General features: G+C 37.6%; 1 protein-coding gene across 2 annotated transcripts in view; it reads left to right on the forward strand.

Annotated features, from left to right (window-relative positions):
• Positions 1–18,620, forward strand: part of alpha-Cat (catenin alpha) — a 152,769-nt gene that overhangs the window by 14,619 nt on the left and 119,530 nt on the right. For both annotated transcript variants that reach the window (XM_089641502.1, XM_089641501.1), the window contains exons 4-11: positions 1,468–1,634; positions 4,173–4,257; positions 5,394–5,518; positions 6,901–7,071; positions 8,099–8,217; positions 11,330–11,414; positions 13,327–13,442; positions 16,944–17,061. In XM_089641502.1, coding sequence (XP_089497628.1) covers positions 1,468–1,634; positions 4,173–4,257; positions 5,394–5,518; positions 6,901–7,071; positions 8,099–8,217; positions 11,330–11,414; positions 13,327–13,442; positions 16,944–17,061 — 986 coding nt within the window. The remainder of the gene's footprint in view (positions 1–1,467; positions 1,635–4,172; positions 4,258–5,393; positions 5,519–6,900; positions 7,072–8,098; positions 8,218–11,329; positions 11,415–13,326; positions 13,443–16,943; positions 17,062–18,620) is intronic.

The raw sequence follows: 18,620 nt of genomic DNA on the forward strand, positions 1-18,620 counted from the left end.
ACCTGCAAGGGGTCTACGTCAGCGAAAAAAAAAATTGGGGGTCCATGAAATGATAATGGGGGTCCACGATAGTGGATCTCAACATACACTGATAGTACCTATTTACTTACACTTAACCGACACTAAAGGTGAATCAATATTTCATGTTTTGAAGGATTACTTCATTGAAAAAGCAATCCCTTTATCAAATATAATGTCAGTAGCTACAGATGGAGCACCTGCCATGGTTGAACGTTATCGTGGATTTATAAGCTATTTAAAACAAAATGTGCCAGGGGTGTTATCAATACATTGTGTCATCCATCGACAACATTTAGTTGCTAAAAATTTGAGTGTTAGATTACATGATTCTCTTCAATCAGTCATTGATGCAGTAAACCGAATCCGAAGCAACGCGTTTAATACGCGGTTATTTGCGCAGTTGTGTAAAGAAAATGACGAACACTTTCATCAATTACTCCTTCACACTGAAGTACGCTGGCTGTCGAAAGGCAAAACTCGTAAATAACACAAAAATTATCACGTTTTGACAGTTCTCAAAGGAACACATAGTAGATAAAAGTCTTTGTCTGAGAGGTTAATGTTACGTTTATTTTATATAACAGATACAAAATTTTATTTTGAGTAGTTTTAATTTAAATTCAATTAATAAATGTATAAAACTGAAAATGTGTTTTTACTTTAAGTTTTTAACACTAAACTTCACTACAGTTAGAAATTTACAAAAAATCAATATCAGGTAAGTAGGGGGTATACCAAAAACAGAAAAACATTGCAAGGGGTCTACGACACAAAAAAGTTTGGGAACCTCTGATCTAGATAGTGTTAGAAAAAGAAAACACCACCCTTTATATTCAAACCTAGAAGTTAGCAATAAATGTAATAATAACTAGTAATTAAAATGCACGCCTTTATGAAATCAAAGGTTCCGATTGCAATTGGCAAAAACTTGTAACACTTTATCAATTTTTTTAAAATTATTTTTATATTAAATCTCAAGAAAGTGAGGTGATTTTAATATTTGTTATACATTTTTCTAAAAAAATATGTGTGTTTTTATTTACAGTTTTAATTTTAGTTACAAAAAACGTAAAGTGAGCCAGTTTAATTTTTTTTAATGTTTGGATTCAAAATTTCAATATTTCAAAAAATATATATGTATTTCTAATAATAAAACATGTTAATAATAACATTTTAGTTTTTGGATACATACAGAAATATTACATTTATTTGGATTTTATTGCAAAGCGGAAATTCTCCGACAGTCTATCAAAATATGGCTGAGCAACTATAATCTCAATCAAGTCACCCCTTTCTCTTCTTTCTTTTAACATTGGTATCCTTAGTTCCTCGAGTCTATCTTCATATTACCGATGTTTCAAAGCTCTTAGTGTTTTTGTGAATCGCCTAATCGGAAATATTGCTAGTGCAACGATGGAGGAATTTAACAAGCAAGTGTGTTTCCAGGAGCCGCCATGTCACTGGCCGCGCGCGAGTTCTCCGAGGAGCCGTGCGCGTCTGCCAAGCGCGGCGCCATGGTGCGGGCGGCACGAGGCCTGCTGTCGGCGGTCACACGCCTGCTGGTGCTGGCCGATATGGTGGATGTGCATCTACTACTGAAGAGCCTTCGCGTGGTAAGTCACCGTGGGAAGGATACACTGAGCGCTTACACAGACGTATTCAGTGTGACTCCTTAAAATTGTACGCAAATTTGGAGTTAGGGCATGTTTATTCTGTGTCAGTGGATGCGGTTTAGTAATGGGTTTTCCAATAAGAGTTGTTATTTTGAATAGCCCGCTATTTCGGTAGATGTTACTTTTGAAGCTGTCATTTTTTGACATTTGACAATTAAAAACTACGCCATTAATAAAAATGGAACGATACACGCTTCAACAACGCATTGAAATTATTAAAATTCACTTGAGTGAATCAAATGCAAATCATCTTGAGTGATGAGGCCCATTTCCACCTCGGTGGCTTTGTCAACAAGCAAAATTGTCGCATCTGGGGCTCGGAAAACCCAAGAGTTATTGTTGAAAAGCCTCTTTATCCTCAACGTGTGACTGTTTGGTGCGGTTTATGGTCCGGCGGAGTCATTGGACCTTACTTTTTCGAAAATGAGGCTGGAGCAACAGTTACGGTGAATGGATTGCTCTATCGAGAGATGATTAATGATTTTTTATGGCCGGAATTGGATGGTATTGATCTGGACAACGTTTACTTTCAACAAGACGGCGCTACGTGCCACACAAGCAACGAAACCATTGATCTTTTATGATTGAATATCAAAATAACACCTCTTATTGGAAAACCCTGTAGTTCGTCACCTTGATTGGCAAGGTTTTAACTTCACTTTACCTTGTTTTGAGATATGAGATGTCAAAGTTTGCAAAGACGATCTGTCATTTTGAGGTCTTAAGTATTTTAGTTTAACATTTTTAAACAGGACGTATACGTACCATTTTAGAACATATCTAAACGTGCAGATAGAACCATATGGGGTTAGGGCATAATAATTCATTGCATAATGTTCTAACTGCATTTCCCTAATGCCATTTCAAGAGAGGGCCCTGTTCTAAATATTTTCCTTTAAAATATGTTAAAGTAAAATACTTAACACAAGATTGAACCTCAAAATCAGAAAATGTTAAATAGATTACGAGAACTCGTCTTAGCAAACTTTGACACCAGAACATGGTAAGTGACAAACTACAGTGTGTTCCGTAAAAACAATCATATGTCAGGTTATTTATTTTTTTATAGAGCGGAGACAGTTTACATGTAGTTTCCGTGAGCACTTAGACCATGGGACCATTGTGCTATTTCCCATTTTACCTCATTAATTTAACAATAAACCGGTCCCTTTAATGAAGTTCACCAGGGTTGTCATTGGATGTGTGGCTATGTCTTCTGGTTCCACAATGTGTCTTCCCAGGTCTCATCTCTCGTCTCCAATACCCCTTGGTTCCGTGAAGGCCCCACAAGGGAAGTTTTCACAGAGGTGGCTTCATCTCTCCTCTCCACTCGTCCTTGGTTCCCTAAAGGCCCCACTATGGAAGAGGACTTCGTCTCTCCTCTTCGGTCCTGCTTGGTTCCCTGTAGGCCCCACGACGGAGGAGTCTACTCTTCCTTGGTTCCCTGAAGGCCCCATGGCGGAAGAGTCCACTCCCCCTTGGTTCCCTGAAGGCCCCACTATGGAAGAGGACTTCGTCTCTCCTCTCCACTCCTGCTTGGTTCCCTGTAGGCCCCACGACGGAGGAGTCTACTCTTCCTTGGTTCCTTGAAGGCTCCATGGCGGAAGAGTCCACTACCCCTCGGTTCTCTGAAGGCCCTACGAGGGAAGAGGGTCTTAAAACTCATTAAAAATAACATATAGTATATTTGCGGCACGTTCAAGAACGGAAGATATTATCAGATTCGCCCTAGTGTAAGGCAACCGTTCAGAATTGAAACGTTGCTTGAAATGGCTTTGGCGGCTGTGTTTGGTGACCAAATCTGAAAAGCCACATACATCCCCACCTTCCTCTTACCTATCTTCTTCTTCTCGCCACTATCTTCGACCTCACAACACACCCCAATTGAGGATGCCATAGTCTCACTGGCTCCAGACGGTTGGGAGCAGTTGGGACTGATTTAAAAAATATAAAATTCATCAGTTGCATTAAGCAAGCCTGTTTCAAATTACTTCCTCATCGTGTTTTTGTTGTGTAATTTTAATAATAAACTTTTTTAACTCTACTGTTATACAATATATCAACACCTGTAACTGTCGGTGAGTTTAATATCTAAAATGGTGACCCCGATGTGATCATAAATGTGTAAAAAATATAGTGAACTGATATTAAAATGTTGACAAATTGAGACACATACACCTTTTGCTAATTTATTAAAAATCTTTCTGTTTTATTCGTGTTCCTTTTAACAACGGTATTGTAGGCAATTAAACACACAATGTTTGCATTTCATTCTGATATATTATTAAGACCAACACAGGTGGATGAACGCATGTTCCGATATTATTACAAATTTACTTAATTTAATTTATCAGGAAGTGGCTTGCAGTCCCTATTTTAACAGGATGTCTAACAATTTGAAGAGATAGTAAATCAGCATTAGTAATTTTTCTCCGTGTGATTACTGAAATGCTGATGATGCTTTTGTTATGTCTGCAGGTGGAGAACGACTTGGACAAGTTGAAGAACGCCTCTTCCCAGGGAGAACTGCTGGAGAACATCAAACAGTTTGGACGCAACGCCAGTGAGTACTCTTTAGTTCTAGATTCCTAGTGTCGAGCATATTGCCTGGAGCACTCCTGTCCCGGTGAGACCGGTACATCAGGAGACACTGATTTATTAGGACTTGGAACACGTGCTTTGAGGATTGGAAGGAGGTTGGAGTTTAATCGACCGGTATACAGGCAAGCTAATAAGCCAATATTGGAATTTAGGATGGGCAGGAATAAAGGAATTGATTGAACATTCTTTTTTCCCTTATGTCTTAATTCTTCTTGCCTCTTTTTGGCTTTTCTTGGCTCTTCCTGGTTCTTCTCGACTCTTCTTGTTTCTTCTTTGCTCTTCGTGTTTCTTTTTAGTTCTTCTTGACTCTTCTTGGCTCGCTTTGACTTTTCTTGCATCTTCTCGCTCCTTCATGTTTCTTTTTTACTTTCTTGCTTCTTCTGGCTTCCTCTTGCTCTTCATGCTTTTTCTTGACTCTTTTTGGCTTTCCTAGTCTCTTCCTAGATCTTCTTGCATTATTCTACTCTCTCTTTGTCTTTCTTGGCTCGTCTGGGCTATTCCTGGTTCTTCTTGACTCTTCTTGTTTCTTCTTGACTCTTCCTGGCTCACCTTGAATTTTCTTGCATCTTCTCGCTCCTTCATGTCTCTTCTGGACTTTCTTGCTTGTTCTTAGTTTTTCTTGCTTCTTCTGGCTTCCTCTTGCTCTTCATGTTTTTTCTTGACTCTTCTTGGCTTTCCTAGTCTCTTCCTTGATCTTCTTGCATTATTCTACTCGCTCTTTGTCTTTCTTGGCTCGTCTTGGCTCTTCCTGGTTCTTCTTGACTCTTCTTGTTTCTTCTTGACTCTTCCTGGCTCGCCTTGACTTTTCTTGCATCTTCTCGCTCCTTCATGTCTCTTCCGGAATTTCTTGCTCGTTCTTAGTTTTTCTTGCTTTTTCTGTCTTCCTCTCGCTCTTCTTGCTTTTTCTTGACTCTTCTTGGCTCTCCTAGTCTCTTCCTGCATCTTCTTGCGTCATCCTGCCCTCTCTTTGTCTTTTTTGGCTCTTCTAGTCTCTTCTTCAAAGTCAATTAGGAGAAGAGAATGAGAGAGTGAAGAGGATTTATTGTGTAACGGAAGAAATGGAGTATTGCATGCAGTAAACATGCTGTGTTGTTGCAGACGAGCTGATGAACCAGGCGGCCAAGCGGCAGCAGGAGCTGAAGGACCCGCAGATGCGGGATGACCTCGCCTCCGCCCGGGCAGTGCTCAAGAAGCATTCCACCATGCTGCTGACCGCCTCCAAGGTCTGTATACTCGCAATCTTCCTTGTTCTTTAACTGCAGACCGAATAAACAGTCAGGCCATAGGCCCATTGTCAATTACATCGCAACATATTATCCATTCTACTTGTTGAATTCTTATTTGGAGAGAAGAATGAACTTATTTTTTAATTTAAAACAACTCAATTACTATGTATTAGACTTTTTGTGAAATCAGATTGTATAGAGTAGTTGCTTGTAGGAAACAGCATTAATGGAGGACTGAATGACATTAATGCGGTTGGCACTAACACAAACTTGTCCAAAGAAGCGAAACTAGCAGTCCACAATGGAGTGCTGGTGCCTACCCTGTTGTATGGCAGTGAGGCATGTAACTGGCAGAGGAAGGATGAAGCAAGACTGAATGGTGTAAAAATGAGATACTTGAGGCGTATGTGTGTAAAACCATGTATGATTGTGTGAGAAATGTGGAGATTCGCAAAGAATGCAAGGCTGATGTAAGCGTAATGGGTAGGATTAAGAAAGGGACGCTTAGATGGTTTGGGCATGTAGAGCAAATAAATGAAGAAAGGAGTCTAAGGAGAATATATTATTATTATTATTTTTTTTTTTTAACTTCCGATTTAGTTGTCCGGGTTAAATCTTCCCCAAAGGAAAAACTTAACCCTTCCACTCACTTTTCCACAAATGATCATCTAGTCAATCAACATTATGTAAGTGCATTATATAAGCAAAATAAATTTATTATTATTATTATGTGCAGAGCAGGCAGCATTCTGCTGATGCGCTCATATCTAATTTCACAACAAGTTTGCCAGTAATTGAGTTGTTTTAAGTTTGAACTAAGTCCTTTCTTCTCTCCAAATGTGAATCCAATAGAGCTTTGAATTGATTTATATTTGTTGCATCCATGACATGTTGTGGGAGTTTGTTCCAAGCATCCACTACTCTATTTGCAAGGAAGTGTTTTCTAGGATTAGATGCAAAAGGCGTTTTGGTAATGTGAAGATTTGTTGGATGCTAGGGCAACTGTAATGTCCAGATAAAAGTCTCGATCAAGTCACCCCTTTCTCTTCTTTCTTGTAAGGTTGGTAATCTTAGTTCCTTGAGTCTATCTTCGTATCGTAGATCTTTCAGAGCTCTTGGTATTTTGTCTCTGTACTCTCTCTAACAGATTTATATCCTTTGCGAAGATAAATCTTTTATATATGACGCGAATGGTAGAAAAAGTCGAGGACGACCGAGAAAGACATGGCACGATCAAGTGAACCAGGTATTTGAGTCGTATCAAGATGATGTATGAATGTGAATGAGGCAAGTAGTGTGTGCCAAGATCGAGTTGTTTGGCGGTCCGTCCTCTCTGCCCACCCCTGTTAGTATTCCTATTGAATTGATCTCTGTTCCAGGTGTACGTGCGCCATCCCGAACTGGCGGCCGCTAAGGCTAATCGCGACTACGTGCTGCGCGCCGTGTGCTCCGCCGTGGGCGCCATCGCTAACGTGGCGCAGGGTCGCAGCGCGCCCATCACGCGGCCCCAGGGCCCCGGCGAACTGGCCCACGCTCTTGACGACTTTGATGTGAGTTCCTTTCTTTATCTTGTCTATGCGACTGTCGCATAAGAGATCCATCGACAACTATAATTGCGGAAGTGTCATATGTGATAAGTTAAGTTTTACTAAAACACATATGTTGTGTGGGATAGATTGCATTGAAAGGTTGATTAGCTGGAAAAACTACAATATTTCAACCCATCGAGTATTTTTGTGCCCTTTATGGCACACACTGAGGCGGACTCATAAAAGTTTGCCCAAGTTTGTGCCATAAAGGGCACAATATTTCAACCCCTTGAGTATTTTTGTACCCTTTATGGCACAAACTGAGGCAGACTCATAAAAGTCCTTTTGTATTGCAGTGAGATGTACAATTGAAGCAGTGTTAGAAAGTGACAACAACCCATACAATAAATTTGTGGAATTAAATATGTAATTTAGTTTCGTATGAAGTGCCATTTTATAGTTTACAAGAAAAAAAAAAGTCAGTAAGCGACAATCTTAAGAAAACTCTTGATTGTATATCGTATACAGGGTGTCCGGGGGTAAAGTGCGCTAACTTCGAGAGGTGATTCTACATGATGGTAGAAGTAAAAAACACAAATAACTTTTTTCGAAATTCCAAAGTTCATTTTCCTGTTCAAAAATATTATTCAGAGAGTAGAATCATCCCCCGAAGTTAGCGTAATTTACCCCCGAACATCTTGTACATTGTCTTTCAACTGTTGTCTAAATCAGTTTTTCGTTTTTGCGTACATTCGAAAACTGCAAATCTATTTGAAAACTAATGTTAACCGGGAATATTTTTAAATAAATCATGAATCTGGGAAGTTACTCAAAGTTACTTGACGATAAGGCGTTAATTTTATGAGGAACATATTATGTGTGAGTCAGGAGCAGTATATTGCTCCCCACCGGGAGAAGCATTAACTGGCAGTCCGCAGGGTGAAGATTTCCCCGATGATAGCTATCCTCCGATAGGACCAGAAAAAGACTGGTCTGCTAGTCTCGTTGCCAATGTGATAATATTGATTGGTGTGTTCTGGTATTGCAGGAACGCATGGTGATGGAGCCTCTAGCCTACAGCGAGGTGAGGACCAGACCTTCGCTGGAGGAACGCCTCGAGTCCATCATCTCCGGAGCCGCCCTGATGGCCGACTCTTCGTGCACCAGGTATGTGCTAGGCAATAAGTGATTCTTTGAGGTTAAGAATATCTCATCTTGTTCAGACATTTGAAGTGGCTATTAAAAGGTTTTACAAGGGAACGAAAAACAAATCTTCTTGTGTAGTGTTTGGTAGGACACGATTTCATAATGAAATATTTTGGTAGGACACGATTTCATAATGAAATATTTTGGTAGGACACGATTTCATAATGAAATATTTTGGTAGGACACGATTTCATAATGAAATATTTTGGTAGGACACGATTTCATAATGAAATATTTAGGCCCTGAGGAAAATAATTTGTCTCAGAGCCTATGTAATCTTTGGGGATGCTGTGTGGAGGGTCTTTTTAAGGAGGGGAAGTTCTGGAAAGAAAAAAGGTATGAGGGGTGGGTAGGAATTTAGGGGTGATAGACGTATGAATCTAGCCTTTAGCAAACCGCTTGGGGTGACCTATGGCAGAGGTGTTGGTTATCCAATAAATGGTGCCCGAGGCGGCGGTAATCATTCACGCCACCCAAATTGTAAAGTTTGTACGAGGTATTCAAATACTGAAATAAGGTGTTGAGGTGTCCTGTGAAGTTAAAATCCTATCTTACCAAAGTAACGAATTAGGCCTCGTAAAAATGATCAACTGTCAGATACTAGCAAAAAGGCAATTGCAAAAGGTTCAAAGTGATGTTAACCACTCAGAACATTAGAACGTCAAAAGACGTAAATATGATAATAGCGGTCAAGACATTAGAACGTCTTTTCACGTAAACGCGCGAGATTTTACAAAAATCGATTTATTTCCATCACTAGTATACGGATTGCCATGATTTAAAAAACAGAGTATCGATAATGAATAACGCTACGCGTCTGTATTCAAGAATATCTATGGAACGTAGAAGTGCATTATCTAAGCCGATTGAATCTGTCATCTTGTTCGTTCATAATTTATTGCGTTTCTAAATAATTTATTAAAAATATTTTAGTTTGGACGGTTGATATTTTGAGGTGACTAATAGTTTTTAATTATATTTCTTCAATATATAAAGTGTTATTTCTTTATGATACTCAGAAAAAAGTACATTTTTCACGGCTTTGAAATAATGGTAAGCGATTCTTACATATTTTTGACGTTTTCATAAAATGTATATTTAGAAACGCAAATATTTACGTATAACAACACAATGCGATAGTGGATTTCATAATCTTTCCAAAACATTTTTTAGAATGAGACTACGTTTCCCAAAACGTGAGTTATGAAGCTTTTAGCAAAACTCGTAAATAACACAAAAATTATCACTTTTGACAGTTCTCAAAGGAACATATAGTAAATAAATGTCTTTGTCTGAGAGGTTAAAACCTTTAAAATAAATGAAAGTTTTAAAAACTTGTTGTATAACTTCGTCATACAAGTATCTACGGAAATATGAATCTCTGACAGCCATGAATTGTTAATGCCAAGTTGCGATGCCAACTCAGCTATTCCAAGTACAATTAATTTTGTGGGTAACAATAAACTCACTACTGACTATTATCATAGACATCTCATACTTTGACTTAAGACAGGTCTTATACAAGCCTAGTATAAAGTAGTTCAACTATTGTTACACTGGTATATACATATTGCTTTTGAATTATGCATTGTCTTACTGCACTTATACTAATAACTAACTGCATCTCTTGCAATAGTGTTTTTTTGTACACATTAATTGCAACTGTACGCTTGTAATTCGATTATCACTGTATTGTAAAAGCCATTTTATGGCGTTTGAATAAATAAATAAATATAGCACAGCAGCTCTGAAAATTATTTTGGCTATAGTAATTAGCAAAAAAAAATGGTTTTACATTCAAAGGTCATTTATAAATAAAAATGTCAGTTAGAACCTTGTCCAAGTAAGGTGATGATATGTAAATTACCCACCTCGGAACAGACTTTGTGTCTAGAGAGGCGGATAACGAAACAATGTAAACAAATTTGTATTGCAGCTTTTTTTTATTTTTATATTTCTAGTTCTAGGCCATCATTTCAAATTATAGAGAAAGGGAAGGTGTATTTATGTATTAATATTGTTTAAAGGGACGAATTTCAAAATTATATGGAAGATTGGAGTCAAATTCAGACCTAGAAGAGATGTTGAATGGAGGGGAGGCAATTTTAGATAAAGCTTGATAGAAGAGTTTTAAAATATTAATTTATTGTTTAATCTTCTATCTATTTCTACACTTCCTTTCAATTTCTTTTCTTTTTTATATATTTTTGATTCTCTGTCGCATTAATTTCACCAAATCAAAAGTAAGATTTCACGGAATGGTTGAAAAGCTTACATGTTTCTATTTTTTTTTTTAATAAATTTATATATACATATACTTTTTTCTTTTTTTGCATATTTTTTAATTCCCTATTTTTATTTTTTTGCTTATTTTTATTCTCTATTTTCTTTTAATTTCAATTTGATAAACTCACATGTTAATAATTTTTTACTACATATATTGCTATTTTTGAATTATCATATTTGAATGTTCTTTTAGTCTATTCTCTACGTTTATATTATTTAAAATATATAGTCAGCAACTTCTTGAATCAACCAAGAAAACTTTTCAAATTATTTATAAAATGCAATAATTAAGTAAAAGTCAATACACTAGACAAAATAAGAATTGCATTTAATAAATCTGCCTATTTCTGACTGTCCTAAAACAGGTTAATCTCCTAGTTGGACAGCCAAAGATCACTGTAATATATAATGTTTTTTAAAAATTAATAAATAAATAAAAAAAAATAAAGAGAGGATATTTGTTTAAAGAGGGGCAGCCAAAAAATATGTAATCTAAAGTTCCCACTTCTAGACCACAGAATGTACAGTCTGAGAAGGTGAGAAGGAACGGAACAATGTCCAATCCTGATTCGAATAAGTGAGGAAATTTATTTTTTGGAGAAATGGGGGAGTTGTTGAAAGCACGGTTTTGTTATGGTAATCCTTTGTATTGAGGCATAGCAGGTTCTCTAGGATTGACTAGCAATGTGCCAGTGGCCGGTATTGAAATTGATTTTATGTAATGTATCGTTGTTTTTAACACGTTTGTGATTTAATTAGTAATAATATGAATTATGTCACGTTCCAGGGATGAACGTCGTGAGAGGATTGTGGCAGAGTGCAACGCCGTGCGCCAAGCGCTGCAGGATCTGCTGCAGGAGTACATGACCAATGTGAGTAACAACTTGTTAGTTAAATGTCCACCAATCTTTTGAGTTAACTGTTAACCTTAACGAGTTACCGTTAACCTTAAGAGTTTCTGTTAACCTTAACGAGTGCTATACAGTAGAACCTCGTTAATTCGAAATCCAGCGGACATCAAAAATCAAATTTCGAATTAACGAATTCCCACGTAATTCGAAATTTTAAGAAAAAAAAAAAAAAAAAAACGCCGAAAATCGATTTTCTCGGCCGCCTCTTCAAATCCGGGTGGTATTTTATTGTAAATTCGTATTCATACCAATTATTTCTTTATTTTCGCTGTCGATTACCGTAGCGGCCGGCCCTGTAAATTCAGATATTCGAAATAAATTCATAAAAATGCTATATATTTACGCGTAAAATGCTATATATTTGCTGCCGATTTCGGTCGCGGTCTACCCTTTAAATTGAGATATTCGTAAAATTACGATATATTTCCGCGTAAATCGAGATTTAGCGGTAATTTTCCGTCGCGGCCGGCCCTTTATTTCAAATATCTGAATTTGAATTCGTAAAAATACGATATATTTCCGCGTAAAACGAGGATTCGCGGCCGTATTCCGTCGCGGCCGGCTCTTCAAATTCAGATATTCGAAATAAATTCGTAAAAATATGATATATTTCCGCGTAAATCGAATTTTGTCGGCAGTTTTTCGTCGCGGCCGGCCTTTTAAGTTCAGATATTTGAAGTAAATTCGTAAAAATATGTCATATTTCGGCATGGATCGAAATTTTTCGGCCGATTTCCGTCGCGCCGTATTTTTTCAACGCAGATACCGAAGTAAAGTTAGTAAAAATACGATATATTTACGCGTAAATCGAAATTACGCGGCCGAGTTTCGTCGCGGCCGACCCTTTAAATGCAGATATTTGGCGTAAACTCGTAAAACTACGACACATATCCGCGTAAAATGTATATTCTCGGCCCTTTAAACTCGGATATTCGAAATAAATTTGAAAAAATACGACATTCCAGTGTAAATCGATTCAGATTTACAAAATAATAATACTAATTAGGACGATGTATAACCACGTAAAAATACATTTTTCGGCGTTTTACCGCCACGGCTGACTTTTAGATTCAGATTTACGAAATATTATGATTTATTTTCGCAAAAATCAAATTTTTTCGAATTACACGAACAAATTTTCGTGCGCGGACAAAAATAAATTTCGAATTACGAATTAACGAATTTCGAATTAAAAAAAAATTTGTATGAAAAAATTTTTCAGCGGAAATTTTTTTTGCGAAAATTTCGAATTACGCGTTTTTTCGAATTATCGGGGTTCGAATTAACGGGGTTCTACTGTAATATTATTATTATAATTTTTTTTAATGATTAACTAACGTTTATAAGACAAGGTTTTTATGCATAGCACAATGGATAACAAATTATTATAAGCAATAATTAGTCACTTGAAATATCCATACAAATTGAAAATATCTCCTGAGAAATTATTGCTTTTATTAATTATTAAAATTTATTTATTTGTCCAAGTTATTGCATTTTTATTTACACACATACCTACATGCAAAATAAGCACAACACTAAAAAGTTCATTGTAAGGTTAATTTGATTTTAAACGTTTTAAGGGTACATTGGAAAACATCAATATCTCTTTTTTTTTGTTTGTACATATTTCGATTTGAAATGTTGCATATAAAATAAGTATTTAATCGTTTCCATTTATCTTCTGGAGTGAGAGATAACCGAGGAGACGAGAGGAGCCTCTCTCCTTCATTCCAGAAGGATTTTCGGAACTTCAGGCGTTATTGTTGCATTATTTTGCAGCACCTTCTTGTATTCAGTGTTGCAATCTCTCGCTTAATTTTTGTATTGTTATATTTGCGATGCCAGATGTTTATGTGGAATATGTTTGCAGGCTGGCAACAAGGAGCAGTCGGACGGGCTTGATCGCGCCATCGACCAGATGGGCCGCAAGACACGTGATCTCAGGAGGCAGCTGCGCAAGGCTGTCGTTGACCACGTGTCCGACAGGTATGTCTTCCATCGTTGCACACGCAACTTTTTCCCATTGCAATAGAACACCGTCGATTTATGCGAAAATAATTCATAAAATTTCGTAAACCTGAATCGAAAAGACAGCCGCGGTGGTAAAATGCCAAAAGATTTATTTTTACGTGGTTATACATTGTCCTAATTAGTTTTATTATTTTGTAAATCTGAATCGATTAACACTGGAATGTTGTATTTTTTCCAATTTATTTAGAATATCTGAATTTCAAAGGGCCAGCTAGGACGAAAATCGGATGGATGTGGAAATATATCGTATTTTTACTAAATTTACCTCAAATATCTCTTGTTAAAAGATCCGGTGCGATGGATATCAACCGCAAAATTTCGATTCACGCGAAAATATGTCGTTTTTTTAGGATTTTACTTCAAATATCTGAATTCAAAAGGCCGGCTGTTACTATATTTAATTTTATCTGCCGAAAAAATTAAATTTATGTGAAAATATATCATATTTTTACGAATATTTCAATTTAAAGGGTAGGCCGCGATGGAAATCAGCCGTAAATTTCGATTTACGCATAACTATATCGCACTTTTACGAATTTATTTAGAATATCTGAATTTCAAAGGGCAGGCCGCGACGGAAACGAGATGCGAAATTTCAATTTAGGCGGAAATATATCGTATTTTTACTAAATTCACCTCGAATATCTCTCGTTAAAAGATCCGGCGTGGCGGAAATCGTCCGCAAAATTTCGATTCATGCGGAAATATGACTTATTTTTACGAATTTGCTTCAAATATCTGAATTTAAAAAAAGGCCGGCCACGACGAAAATCTGCCGAGATTTTTTACGAATTTACTTTGAATAACTGAACTTGAAATGCCGACCGCAGCGGAAATCGTCTGCGAAAATTTTATTTACACGGGAATAATTCGTATTAATACGAATTTAAGTATTCATATTGTTGGCTTGAATACGATTTCATAAAAAAGTAACATTTGTGTCAAAGTCACCAATATTTATGACAAATCGCGGGCTTTAGGTTCATAGGTGAATAGTTGATTTCTCTATGTCTGAGGTTCTATTGAACTGAACCAATTGAAATTTTGGATTTGTACCCAGAATGGGTATTGAGATTAGATTTTACTCACAACTGTTAGAATTAAAATTAGACCTCCTTAAACTGCCTTTTAGAATTATTACACATGTTGAAAACATTTATTTTTTTAATTGGTTTAAATTTTAGAGAGTATAATGCTGCCTATACATTCGCGAACCGTAACGCGAGATGAGTCTCAAATTATGGGAAGGGAACGAAGCAACCGCAAACGGTGTTTCGCGCCATTTGCTGTTGCTTCGTTCCTTTCCCATAATTCGAGGCTCGGCTCGCGTTGCAGTTCGCAAATGTATATGCAGCATAATATGCCATAATCTTACTGGCTCCAGATGGTTGGCACTTACAGCATTCACATGAGAAAAAACAATGCAAAATAAAATTTAAATTGAAAAAAAAATTTTGGCTATGTTTCTTTTTGACGTTTGTATTTCCTGTAGGTGTAATTTAAGTAAATGTAATTATTCTTTCCATGTGTAATTTCATCCGTGTGTAATTCCGGCAATCTGAAATTCACATCTGCGTAATTTTTTCATGTGACCCTAGGAATGACGGTCTGAGAAATATTTTCCTAAAAAAATATTTGTAAAAATTTCATCAATTTTATTAACCCTTTCACACCCACATTATTGTTTCCACACATTTAAAATATGTAATGCTTGATAATAAATACCTCAGAAAATTATTTGAAAATTTTTGGCATTTAATTTTTTTTTTTTTTTTAGAAATTTTTCTATGTTAATTTGGATTAACGTTGGGCGTCAGAGGGTATTTTTTACATAGTAACGTAAAATAAACATAACACAAAAGTAATACAAATAACTGTTTCATGTCAAAAATGCACATTGACAATGTAGTGATAATCATTAAGGTACAAACAAATATCATTTTAACTAAAATTCATTCATAAATAAAGAAATAATCTAGGATAATAAATCTTTAAAAATTCGCCACTGTGCCAGACGTAATGTGTGACACACAAGACTGTAAACAGGGCGGTGATCCCAATCCGTGGAGGCGTATGATGCCTTCCTTCAGTGGCGTGGAGGGGTAGAACGGGGCGTCTCTGTAGCCGTTGTAGCTGGTCCGATGCTAGTACTCGTCCTTGCTGTAGAGTCCGGGTCTTTCGTAGGGGCAGAGAGGTCCGGGGTGAGGCGAGGGTCAGAAGAAGAAGAGAAGGCGAGTAGAGTCAGAAGTCGGAGCGAGGTAGAAGGCTGAGCAGAGAGAAGTGTAGAGCTGGTGGTGGTTGCTGGATATCTAATGTTTCAAGGGACTGTTCCCGTTTTATAAGACCCCGGCGGCCTTCGCTGGCCGAGCGACGCTCACACGGGCCTGCTTTCTCTTTGATTCCTGGAATCGAGGCCCGTGTTTTGTGGCGCGCCCGCGGCCCGCCGCCGGGTTAGCTACCGCCTCTCGGCCGGTAATTTCGGGCCCTGTGGTCGAACGTGACCACGGCCTCTCTTTGTTCGGGCACGGTCCTCAGAATCGCGCTGGTGGAACGTTCGGGCGGCAAACCACCTCGTACGCTATGACGGCGCACGGCCCTTTGCTTCGGGTCGCGGCCGAACGTTCCCTCTCGTATAAGCACGATTCTCATAACCGTGCCCGAATTAAATGCTATACTAATTAAATGCTACTAATCCACCAGCTCTCTCGGTATACTTCTCTGCCCGTGTCTCCTAGCCAAGCTCCGACGTTTCATTTATTGTTTATATATTCATTTACATTACATTTTTACAAACAGAGGGTTATACAAGTTATCTTTTCATACATTGACATTTTCATTTTTACATAATTTACTCCAGTTTATTAAATTTAAAGACAGGCAAAGTTAAGGAAAATAAAGGATTTTAATATGGGGCGACCGCGTCCGATCACGGAGCAGTACGTCCGTTACAGCCACACTAGTCGAAAACATGTCCGTCACTACCAGTGTTAATTTGAATGAAGATTGAAATTCATTTACAATATTCTGTGAAATGTCTGCGATCAGTGAATTGAACTGATGTTATTATTATAGAACACATCTTTATGAGTGAAAATATTTGTAATTCGAGTAGAAAATATTGATATCTCACCTTAAATTAAGTAATCAATGACGGCAGAAATTCAATGAAACTTACAATCAGCAGATGTCAAAATATTGATCGTTGTTGTGGCGAGAATAAGGATTTCAACGGAGCGGAAAAAATAGACGCCACAGAAAAGACTACAAACTATAATAAAACGAAAACATGGCTTTTCTAAATCGCTACAGTTACGGTAAAAAAATTCACAAAGTTCATGTTAATTTGAATTAACACTGGGGCTGAAAGGGTTAACAAGCTCTCTTGGGCCTTATAAGCCTAATGATTTTACCAATGTTCCTTTACAAGGTGATTAATTTGGTTATGTTCGTTTGCAGTTTCCTGGAGACCAACGTGCCGCTGCTTGTGCTGATGGAAGCCGCCAGGAACGGGCAGGAGAAAGAAGTCGAAGAATACGCCATCGTGTTCACGGAGCATGCCAACAAGCTGGTCGAGGTACGTCCTATGCCCTTCTTCTATTCTTTACGAAACATATGCTCATGCGTACATCACTCGTTCATCCTACATAAAAAAACCAAGCACCGAATCTAATCGTGGTGTCTTTTAAAATAATTTCAAAGCTCCACATCCAATGAAGAGATAACTGAAGTGTGTGTTGCAGGCGTTTCTCTGTACCCAAAATAAGCTCAATTTTATCTTGCCTCGGTTGAAATACATCAATTTTATCTTGCCTCGGTTGAAATTGATCACTTTTATCCTGCCTCGGTTGAAATTGATCATAAGAGGTAACCGATAGAAGTGTGTGTTGCAGGCATTTCTCTGTACCCAAAATAGGCTCAATTTTATCTGGCCTCGGTTGAAATTGATTCCTTTTATCCTGCCTCGGTAGAAATTGATCATGAGAGATGACCGATAGAAGTGTGTGTTGCAGGCGTTTCTCTGTATCCAAAATAAGCTCAATTTTATCTTGCCTCGGTTGAAATACATCAATTTTATCTTGCCTCGGTTGAAATTGATCACTTTTATCCTGCCTCGGTTGAAATTGATCATAAGAGGTAACCGATAGAAGTGTGTGTTGCAGGCATTTCTCTGTACCCAAAATAGGCTCAATTTTATCTGGCCTCGGTTGAAATTGATTCCTTTTATCCTGCCTCGGTAGAAATTGATCATGAGAGATGACCGATAGAAGTGTGTGTTGCAGGCGTTTCTCTGTATCCAAAATAAGCTCAATTTTATCTTGCCTCGGTTGAAATACATCAATTTTATCTTGCCTCGGTTGAAATTGATCACTTTTATCCTGCCTCGGTTGAAATTGATCATAAGAGGTAACCGATAGAAGTGTGTGTTGCAGGCATTTCTCTGTACCCAAAATAGGCTCAATTTTATCTGGCCTCGGTTGAAATTGATTCCTTTTATCCTGCCTCGGTAGAAATTGATCATGAGAGATGACCGATAGAAGTGTGTGTTGCAGGCGTTTCTCTGTATCCAAAATAAGCTCAATTTTATCTTGCCTCGGTTGAAATACATCAATTTTATCTTGCCTCGGTTGAAATTGATCACTTTTATCCTGCCTCGGTTGAAATTGATCATAAGAGGTAACCGATAGAAGTGTGTGTTGCAGGCATTTCTCTGTACCCAAAATAGGCTCAATTTTATCTGGCCTCGGTTGAAATTGATTCCTTTTATCCTGCCTCGGTAGAAATTGATCATGAGAGATGACCGATAGAAGTGTGTGTTGCAGGCGTTTCTCTGTATCCAAAATAAGCTCAATTTTATTTTGCCTCGGTTGAAATTGATTCCTTTTATCCTGCCTCGGTAGAAATTGATCATGAGAGATGACCGATAGAAGTGTGTGTTGCAGGCATTTCTCTGTATCCAAAATAAGCTCAATTTTATTTTGCCTCGGTTGAAATTGATCACTTTTTTCCTGCCTCGGTTGAAATTGATCAATTTTTAGTTGAACATGTGTGAATTTCATTAGCTTGTCTGGGACTGAGAGTCAAAAGGTCAGCGGTTGATGTGGGCAAATTGAAAGTTAGTCGACATTCAAATCA

The sequence above is a fragment of the Hesperophylax consimilis genome, chromosome 17 (genome assembly GCF_061612785.1).
Source record: "Hesperophylax consimilis isolate HC1 chromosome 17, BYU_Hcon_1.0, whole genome shotgun sequence".
Lineage (NCBI taxonomy): Eukaryota > Metazoa > Arthropoda > Insecta > Trichoptera > Limnephilidae > Hesperophylax > Hesperophylax consimilis.